Source organism: Nannobrachium achirus (genome assembly GCF_963921795.1).
Source record: "Nannobrachium achirus genome assembly, chromosome: 12".
NCBI lineage: Eukaryota > Metazoa > Chordata > Actinopteri > Myctophiformes > Myctophidae > Nannobrachium > Nannobrachium achirus.
In genome coordinates, this window is record NC_137832.1 from 55731849 (window position 1) to 55743073 (window position 11225).

At 40.5% G+C, this 11225-nt stretch overlaps 1 protein-coding gene across 1 annotated transcript; it reads right to left on the reverse strand.

The window, feature by feature from the left end:
- Positions 1–1363: 1363 nt before the first annotated feature.
- On the reverse strand, positions 1364–4345 carry LOC308295730 (uncharacterized protein; the record flags this gene model as incomplete). Its single annotated transcript, XM_080738777.1, has 7 exons — positions 1364–1413; positions 2076–2242; positions 2501–2656; positions 3143–3288; positions 3494–3627; positions 3851–4007; positions 4331–4345. The coding sequence occupies 7 exons, from the start codon at positions 4343–4345 to the stop codon at positions 1364–1366; spliced, it is 825 nt and encodes a 274-aa protein (XP_080594903.1).
- Between the last annotated feature and the right edge of the window lie 6880 nt (positions 4346–11225).

Here is an 11225-nt window from a genome sequence, read left to right on the forward strand (position 1 = left end):
CATCTTTCATTTCTCCCCGCCCATTAATTGCCAGGCAATGTTGCAAATAAGCATGGCAAGAGTTCATACATTGACAAGATTACTATACATTCAAAAACCTACATTTGCCATAAAACTTGCCAAAAAGATGCCATCACATCACCGAATCATTATATTTTATATTTATGTGACCTAGATTCATGATGGAAAGAGTGTTGTTGTATTTGATCTAGGACCAGCAGGGCCTGGAAAGTCACTGAACTCTACAAGATTTTCAAAACAAAAGGGATAATTCACTGCAGCTTAAAACCCACATTTATTGCATTGTCTCTTCATCATCACCAACAAATTAAGCAAAACAGAAACAATTTGATGTGTCATTAGAAAACAAACATTTGCCACAAAACTTGCCAAAAAGATGCCATCACATCACTGAATCATTTTATTTTATATTCATGACCTACGTAGATTCATGATGGGAAGAGCGTTGTTGTATTTGATCTCGGATCAGCAGGGCAAGGGCCTGGAAAGTCACTGAACTCTACATTTAGAAGATTTTCTAAACAAAAGGGATAATTCGCTGCAGCTTAAAACCCACATTTATTGCATTGTCTCTTCATCATCACCAACAAATTAAGCAAAACAGAAACAATTTAATGTGTCATTAGAAAACAAACCTTTTCAAACTTTTCAGTCAAATTCACTACACCATCGATCATTATGATACATAAATACAAGCACACATTCGCCTTCCACCGAAAAATAAAAAGGAACGTTTTTGGTCACATCAAAACAAACCAGGCTCCATTTTTTCATTCACATAATCCAGTTTAACAGAAACTGGTAGAACTAAAAGCTTTGATTCCAAAATTAATAGTGCACATACTGTAGCATATTTTGTTATGCTTAAATATCAATATCTTGTCACAAAATGTAGAAGTGAAGCAAAATGGTTGGTGATGGAATGCTTTGCTCACCTGACCATTCAGAAGCATGTTTAAAACCTACATTATGAACCGTAGGTGTTGCATTCAGCGGTTACACCAAAGTTGACAACCAATCCCAGTCTGTGATCTGAAATGTATAATTTGCTGTTTCTTTTACACCCTCTCAAATTATGTTTGCAAACAGACACAGCAGTCATCAGCCAGGATGCATCCTCACAGAATAAAGCTTGAATTTGCAAAACAGCACCCTCTGGCGTAACAGAAATCCATAAGAGCACTGGAGCATCGTTAGAAGGATGGACATTAAAACAATCTATCTATTGTTTGTCATCGTCACCAGCATCAGCAGACGTTCTATTTTCATAGGTAGCCATCATCATCATAGTTAAATATTAATATAATCTACATATTCCTCGTCATCTTCATCATGGTCTTCATCACAGCTGGCAGGAGATGGACACCTTGGTGGTGGAGTAGGGAACAGTATCTGAGAGACAACGAACAGAATTTTTTTACGGCTCTTAATACACACACACACACAGGTCCTTCAACTAGATCCAACAGACCAGTGGTTCGGCCATTCGGCTGCCGTGTTAGATAGTCCGATGGGTGGGTCACATGCATTTTCTTCTAATGATCAATTAATCAAATGTGTTCTCAGTATCATGTCGGTATCATGGTCAGTATCATGGTCAGTATCATGTCAGTTCATGTCAGTACTGTGGCCAGTATCATGTCTGTATCATGGTCAGTATATCATGTCAGTATCATGGTCAGTATCATGTCAGTATCATGGCCAGTATCTATCATGTCAGTATCATGTCAGTAACATGTCAGTAACATGGTCAGTATTGCGTTCAATATCATGGTCAGTAAAATGTCAGTATCATATCTGTATCAGGGTCAGTATTGTGTTCAGTATCATGTCAGTATCATGGTCAGTATCATGTCAGTATCATGTCAGAAACATGTCAGTAACATGGTCAGTATTGCGTTCAATATCATGGTCAGTATCATGTCAGTATCATGTCTGTATCAGGGTCAGTATTGTGTTCAGTATCATGGTCAGTATCATGTACCAGGTGAACAATGAACCTAGATCTGTCTAAATAACATGCTATCTAAATTAAATTAAGACCTAAGACTCACCTCTGTCTTTCAGAGAGTGGACGTATGCCTGGATGAACTCTTTATCACCGCCGGCCCTCTCTTCCTCCTCCTCTCTCCTCTTCTCTAGCCACTTGTCTTTCTTTTTCTCCTCCTCCTCCCTCTTCCTCCTCGCTTCGCTCGCTGGGTTGTCGTACAGCCTGATGAACCTGTGCACAGCGACAGAAAACACATTTTATTTGTTTCTAAGGAAACAGGAAAACACATTCTATTTGTCTCTGAGGAAAAAGAAAACACAATCTATTTGTTCCTGTGTACATGTAAATAGAAAACATTCTATTTCTGTCTAAGGCAATAGAAAACACAGTGTTCTTTCTATGCGGAAATGGAATATTTATTCTTTCTACTGTTTACATTGAACCAGTAAATGCATTCTATAAGAACCAGTATACATATATGTTCAGTACTTTTTGTCGGGGTTCCGGCAGAGGTGGGTAGGGATGCTGACGAGCTCGTCACCGCTGACCACTATCATGGTGAGGGTGGTGATGTTGGACAGACAGTGCATGTCGAGGTAAGTCAGGTGGTTCTTATGGATGAACAGGGTGGTGAGACACTCCAGCCTGGAAAATATAGAGGACACGCACAAAAACATGTGTACGCAGACTACGCACACACGCACGCACACGAATGCACACACTTTATATATTAGTTATATGAACACAGTGAGGACTCCTGCTGCTGTATTACAAAAGTAACTAGGCATAGTAAAGCCTAATTTATGCTCTGTCGCTTCATGTCGCCGGGCAGGGACGAACAGAGAATGTTAGAGAGGCAGGGCTGAAATTTCTAAAGGGGCCTTTTGGTGAAAATATAGAAAATAGAAGACCTCCAAGCTCACAACGCGCCGCAGTTTCGGTGCTTGATACCAAACTGAACTACAAGAGATGTGGCGTATGGCATGGATTTCTACACAGAGAGGGCCAGAAAGCACGGTCAGACCATGGACCAATCAGTGATGTCTCGATTGGGGCCTGATCAAGTATTGGATTAATCAGAGAGGTCTGTTAGCTTTGTAGCTGCCAGAGCGAACACAGTCTCTCTCTCACCTGTCCATGTCTTGAGGCAGGTCTGTGAGGCCGTTGTTACTCATGTCCAGTAACTGCATGGAGGTCATCCTCAGGGCACAGATGGGGATGGACACAAAGCTGTTCTCTGCGATGTCCAGGTGAATCAGCTTCTTTAGACTGCTCAGCTGACATGATAAATATATGTTTTAGGCCTATGTATATAGGATATATACAAGGAAAAGTGTACATTCCATAACGCAACTGCAATGGTGAAAGCTGTGTTGTTTCACACGGTTAAGGGATGGCGGATTCGGCTAAGCACCAAAATACTGTGTATCTCAAAAGAGTAGGCTTCGAAAGAAGCATCTCTCTCTCTCTCATCCATCTCACCTCAAAGGGGAGAGTACACAGATGGTTGCCGGTGAGCTCCAGTCTCTCCAGCAGCTCACAGTCTCCCAGCTCCGGGGGGACTTTGAGTAAACGGTTGTAGCTGACGTTCAACTCCCTTAACCTGGTCAGCTTACCTGGAGGGAGGGAGGGAGAGAGAGAGAGAGAGAGAGAGAGAGAGAGAGAGTGCAGGACATCAGAGTTCAAATTAGTGAAATTGTATGACACGCACGCACGCACGCACGCACGCACGCACACACACACACACACACACACACACACACACACACACACACACACACACACACACACACACACACACACACACACACACACACACACACACACAGACAGACAGACCTATCTCTGCGGGGAGCTCAGTGAGACGGTTCTTTGGGAGCTCCAGGACAGTGAGCTCAGTGAAGTGAGACAGGTAGTCAGGCAGACAGTGGATCTTTGTCCCTCTGACGTGCCACTCCCTCAGGTAGGTCATCCACTGCAGCTCCTTGGGAAAGCCCTGGTAGTAATGACAACAATCATAATAATGATGACACAAAATATATACTGTATACAGCAAGGGTCTTCAACAGGGGGTCCGGGACCCCTAGGGGGTCCTCAGAGTTACAACAGGGGGTCCTCCAAATCTTTGTGATAGAAACTTCCCTTTTTTATATCGACCACTTGAACCCTAGTGTCCATATTCTGATAACTTTAGCCAAACATAGCAGATCTACAAGCTCACAACGCCTCGCGCTGCAACGCCTCGCTTGGCTCAAATGCCAAATAAGTAATGGACATTGATGTAAAAACAGAAAAAAAGGCTGAAAACAACTGTCTTACAAGAAAGAGGACCATGGTCCATTTCTGGGAAGAAAAACTATTTACATTGTAGGCATTTAGGAGACGTTCTTATCCAGAGCCACTAACAATAAGCACGGTAAACACATACAGTACATCAAAGGCAGAGAGACAGTGTAATGCCAGTAAACTAGCATCACATGTAAACCAATTAAGAACCTTGGTAAGAAGCATTAGTCTAAACAATTACTATCAAAACAATGATGTGTACATTTGAAACAATTATACCTAGCATCTGTCTTAATAACATTCTGGCGAAGGTTTATCAATGTGGTCAAGAAAAGAACAAGCCTAAGTAACAAAAACATGAATGACCAAGTAAGCCTGTATGGTCATTTATTGCAGAGGATGGAGAAATGAGGAGCGGGGAGACATAACATTAAGTATCGGTAATACGATTTAGGCAAGGAATTCAGGAAAAGATGTGAAGTGGGTTACTGTAGAGCCACCGTCATAAATGGTGCATTTACTCTATATAGTGTCTATATAGAGTACCGGGAATCGAACCGGAACCTCTCGATTCCAATGTTGGCTGCTCTACCAGTAGCTCCTGAGCCACTGCCACCCCATCAAATCTATTAATGGTGTACTATCGTTTTTAGCAGTAGTGAGTACTGTTAGTGTGCAAGACGTTCTGCCAACTCTAGTAACTGTACAGTAGTTCCTATAGTTTCTGAAAACCATAATCCAAAGACATTTAGCGCTACCGGCACCTTGAGGGAAGTATGTAGGAGTAGAAAGGAACCGAAGTTCCCGTCTACTGTATGATAGATAAACAAACAAATAAATAATGACAACATCTAGAGTGTGCTCGCCTTATAGGCGAGCCCACAATGACAATATCTAAAGTGTGCTCGCCTTATAGGCGAGCCCACAACTAGGGACATGTGGGCACCTGTAGAGGTGGGCACCTGGACAACTGGCCAATAGGGATATGTGGGCACTTGGAGAGGTGGCCACCTAGACAACTGGGCACTAGGGACATAAGCCCCCGCAGGGGGCTTTTTTTTAGTATATATATATATACACACACACACACACACACACACACACACACACACACACACACACACACACACACACACACACACACACACACATAATTGTGTCAGTCGAAGTAGTGTAGCTGCAACAACACAAGTCACACTTGCAAATGAATTCTGTCCTTGTCTCTTGTATGCAGATATATGGAGATCAATGGAGATCATTGATATCATCAATATTAATCCCATAGCTTGGAATGCCCATATAGGCCTATGGACATGTGTGTGAGTCTCATGTGGTCTATAACATAAGACATCTATGATGTCAGATGTCAGTCATATCCATTTGGGAACATTTTGTCCAACTCAAACAACCAACCCCAACTCAAATCACACTTGCAAATGAATTCCATCCTGTGCGACCTCACTCTTTCAAATTGCAAGCTCACAAGGCAAGGCATTGTGAGCTTGTAGATCTGCTATTTTCACAACCCCAGGCAACTGCTAACCCCAGGCAACTCCTAACCTTCCACATGAAAGTATTTCTATAACTACAGTACACTATGGTGGCCATGTTTTTCTTAGTGATTGAGTGATATTTATTAAAATAGAAACGTTCTATGCAGACTCATGGATAAAATGCCTACAAGTACAGATGAGATGAAAACACTCCTGTCATAGAAAGACATGTAGAAAATGGCTGTATACAATAGACTTTTTTTCAACCCCAGATAGGGTTTGAACCCCACACTGTGTGACTGATTGGTGTGACTTCATTACATTTACATTACATCCTCCCCCCACACAATCCATGCACATCCTGTTGCATGTTAAACAACATAGATTTGAGAAACCAATATCTATTGGGTCATGGAGTGGGGCCCAAACTAGCAGAAATACCCAATCTACAAGCTCTCAACGCATTGCTATCAGAAAACTCGTAAACTTGGAGATTGTTGATTCGCTATATTCACAATACATGTCATACTGTATGAAAAATTACTCTCAAAAAGCATTTTGTGTTATCTGTAATACTTCTAATTGAAACAGATTCACAGACATGACACAGACATCCGGGGACCTTTTGATAGATAGGCAAAAACCTTACCAGGTGAGCTATGAATTCCCCAACCCTGCATGAAGAGATTGCACAAAGATGAGGTTTCTTCCTTTATGGAACGATGCCAGCTTTTTAGAATATTCATTTGCTCGGTGACGCTTCATGTTTTCACGTACAAACTACCTTATAGGCATTAGATAAAGGTCTAGAATAAAAACGGGTTTAAGCGTTTCACAAACTGCTCAAAATGATATAGCGCCCCCCTTTGGCCAATTGGGGTAAGATTGGTTTTAGTGATATTTGGACTAACACTCTACATCTTTGCCAAATGCCATGAACATGTTACTTTGCATGTATGATTTAGAGGCAGAAGAATAATTTGCATAAAACTGCAATATTCATTGAATTTATTTAAAAAAGCATGTTTCAATTTTAAAGAAATCCGATCTGACAGATCTTTAGATATCGGTCCAAAGTTCACGTAAAAAAAGTTTTGTGCACATGGAGCGAAAGTTCCAGAATAAAAGCGGGTTTACGCGTTTTACAAACTGCTCAAAATTGCGGAAAATCGAAGGGCGGAGCTTACTTAACAACGATGCCACAGATGTCTTCCGCTTGAGTCAAAGCACGCGTGTAACAAGTTGCATGTCTTCAAACGAAACGAGTCATGACTTATGCCCGTTTGAAGTTTGAATTTTCAGACGCTTCGTATAGCGCCCCCCTTTGGCCGATTGGAATAAAATTGGTTTCAGTGATACTTTGACTAACCCTCCACATCTTTGCCAATTGCCATGAACGTGTAACTTTGCATGTATGATTTAGAGGCCGAAGAATAATTTGCATAAAACCGCAATATTGATTGAATTATTAAAAAATTATATTTCACTTTAAAAAAAATCTGGTTGATCAATCTGACCGTATTGGTCCAAAGTTCATGTGAAAAAAGTTTTGTGCACTTGACGCGAAAATCCCAGGAGGAGATAGATTTTTACTGTTTTTCATATAATTCCAAATTGTGGGAGACCTAAAGGTCAGAGGTCAAAAGTTAGAGGGTAAAAGTTGTTCGGCATGAGGAGACGCATAAGTGTATACAGGTTTCATGGCTGTATGTATAACACAGCATGAGCTATACCTGTTCAAAGATCGCACTTTCGAAGGCTTCCTACAGCGCCACCATTTGGCCGATTGCTGTATAAAGTAATAGCACACGTCGCCACTGTAAGCTGAACACATTGATGTTTTTATTTTCATTTTCTCATTAAGTATGTAGGAGTTGAAAGGTGCCAAAGTATTGAGGAGAGGGTTAGGGTTAGGGTTAGCTTACTAAACTAGAAAAATATTGTTCCTTCGAAACAATTGTGGGCTCGCTTCAAGCCGGAAAACAATGGCTATAAAAGCACAAAATGTCAAGATCGCAGGCAGTGCTCTCTTTGACGTTACTGACGTCAAAGATTGGTCCATTTTGTTCCAAAAATGTGTTGTGCAAAAGTTGACCCGCTGGTGGCGCTATAACAGGCCAATGTGAGAAGGTTGGTATCTGTTCCTTGACCTATTGGGAATGTGCTTGCAAGATTTCACGCACATCCCAGGCTGTGTTCATGATTTGAGGTGTTTTTGGCTTTGGCCACTTTATCGCTGCTTGCAGCTATATTTATTATTATTATTTTATAATTTTTTTGTGTGCACTTCATAGGCATGTTAGATAAAGGTCCTTAGATTGCGTGTAGAATGTTTCATGCAAATTGCAAAAAAAATCCTAGAATAAAAACGGGTTTAAGCGTTTTACAAACTGCTCAAAATTATATAGTGCCCCCCTTTGGCCATTTGGGGTAAGATTGGTTTCAGTTATATTTGAACTAACCCTCTACACTATTTTGTCATGAAAATGTGACTTTGCATGTATGTTTTAGAGGCAGAAGAATAATTTGCATAAAAATGCAATATTGTTTGAATTATTTAAAAAAGCATGTTTCAATGTTAAAGAAATCCGATCTGACAGATCTTTAGATATCGGTCCAAAGTTCACGTAAAAAAAGTTTTGTGCACGCGGAGCGAAAATTCCAGAATAAAAGCGGGTTTACGCGTTTTACAAACTGCTCAATATGGCGGAAAATCGAAGGGCGGAGCTTACTTAACAACGACACAGATGTCTTCCGCTCGAGTCAAAGCACGCGTGTAACAAGTCGCATGTCTTCAAACAAAACGAGTCATGACTTATGCCCGTTTGAAGTTTGAATTTTCAAACGCTTCGTATAGCGCCCCCCTTTGGCCGATTGGAATAAAATTGGTTTCAGTGATACTTTGACTAACCCTCCACATCTTTGCCAAATGCCATGAACGTGTAACTTTGCATGTATGATTTAGAGGCCGAAGAATAATTTGCATAAAACAGCAATATTGATTGAATTATTAAAAAATTATATTTCACTTTAAAAAAAATCTGGTTGATCAATCTGACCGTATTGGTCCAAAGTTCATGTGAAAAAAGTTTTGTGCACTTGACGCGAAAATCCCAGGAGGAGATAGATTTTTACTGTTTTTCATATAATTCCGAATTGTGGGAGACCTAAAGGTCAGAGGTCAAAAGTTAGAGGGTAAAAGTTGTTCGGCATGAGGAGACGCATAAGTGTATACAGGTTTCATGGCTGTATGTATAACACAGCATGAGCTATACCTGTTCAAAGATCGCACTTTCGAAGGCTTCCTACAGCGCCACCATTTGGCCGATTGCTATAAAAAATAATAGCACACTTCGCCACTGTAAACTGAACACATTGATGTTTTTATTTTCATTTTCTCACTAAGTATGTAGGAGTAGAAAGGAACCGAAGATCCCGTCTACTGATTGCCTGCCTGATAGATAAATAACTAGAAAAATATTGTTCCTTCGAAACAATTGTGGGCTCGCTTCAAGCCAGAAAACAATGGCTATAAAAGCACAAAATGTCAAGATCGCAGGCAGTGCTCTCTTTGACGTTACTGACGTCAAAGATTGGTCCATTTTGTTCCAAAAATGTGTTGTGCAAAAGTTGACCCGCTGGTGGCGCTATAACAGGCCAATGTGAGAAGGTTGGTATCTGTTCCTTGACCTATTGGGAATGTGCTTGCAAGATTTCACGCACATCCCAGGCTGTGTTCATGATTTGAGGTGTTTTTGGCTTTGGCCACTTTATCGCTGCTTGCAGCTATATTTATTATTATTATTTTATAATTTTTTGTGTGCACTTCATAGGCATGTTAGATAAAGGTCCTTAGATTGCGTGTAGAATGTTTCATGCAAATTGCAAAAAAAATCCTAGAATAAAAACGGGTTTAAGCGTTTTACAAACTGCTCAAAATTATATAGCGCCCCCCTTTGGCCATTTGGGGTAAGATTGGTTTCAGTGATATTTGAACTAACCCTCTACACTATTTTGTCATGAAAATGTGACTTTGCATGTATGTTTTAGAGGCAGAAGAATAATTTGCATAAAAATGCAATATTGTTTGAATTATTTAAAAAAGCATGTTTCAATGTTAAAGAAATTCGATCTGACAGATCTTTAGATATCGGTCCAAAGTTCACGTAAAAAAAGTTTTGTGCACGTGACGCGAAAATTCCAGAATAAAAGCGGGTTTACGCGTTTTACAAACTGCTCAAAATGGCGGAAAATTGAAGGGCGGAGCTTACTTAACAACGACACAGATGTCTTCCGCTTGAGTCAAAGCACGCGTGTAACAAGTTGCATGTCTTCAAACGAAACGAGTCATGACTTATGCCCGTTTGAAGTTTGAATTTTCAGACACTTCGTATAGCGCCCCCCTTTGGCCGATTGGAATAAAATTGGTTTCAGTGATACTTTGACTAACCCTCCACATCTTTGCCAAATGCCATGAACGTGTAACTTTGCATGTATGATTTAGAGGCCGAATAATAATTTGCATAAAACCGCAATATTGATTGAATTATTAAAAAATTATATTTCACTTTAAAAGAAATCTGGTTGATCAATCTGACCGTATTGGTCCAAAGTTCATGTGAAAAAAGTTTTGTGCACTTGACGCGAAAATCCCAGGAGGAGATAGATTTTTACTGTTTTTCATATAATTCCGAATTGTGGGAGACCTAAAGGTCAGAGGTCAAAAGTTAGAGGGTAAAAGTTGTTCGGCATGAGGAGACGCATACGTGTATACAGGTTTCATGCCTGTACCTCAAACACAGCATGAGCTATACCTGTTCAAAGTTCGCACTTTCGAAGGCTTCGTGCAGCGCCACCATTTGGCCGATTGCTATAAAAAATAATAGCGCACTTCGCCACTGTAAACTGAACACATTGATGTTTTTATTTTCATTTTCTCACTAAGTATGTAGGAGTAGAAAGGAACCGAAGTTCCCGTCTACTGTCTGACTGACTGACTGACTGATAGATAAATAATGACAATATCTAAAGTGTGCTCGCCTTATAGGCGAGCCCACAACTAGAAAAATATTGTTCCTTCGAAACAATTGTGGGCTCGCTTCAAGCCAGAAAACAATGGCTATAAAAGCACAAAATGTCAAGATCGCAGGCAGTGCTCTCTTTGACGTTACTGACGTCAAAGATTGGTCCATTTTGTTCCAAAAATGTGTTATGCAAAAGTTGACCCGCTGGTGGCGCTATAACAGGCCAATGTGAGAAGGTTGGTATCTGTTCCTTGACCTATTGGGAATGTGCTTGCAAGATTTCACGCACATCCCAGGTGTTCATGATTTGAGGTGTTTTTGGCTTTGGACACTTTATCGCTGCTTGCAGCTATATTTATTATTATTATTTTATAATTTTTTTGTGTGCACTTCATAGGCATGTTAGATAAA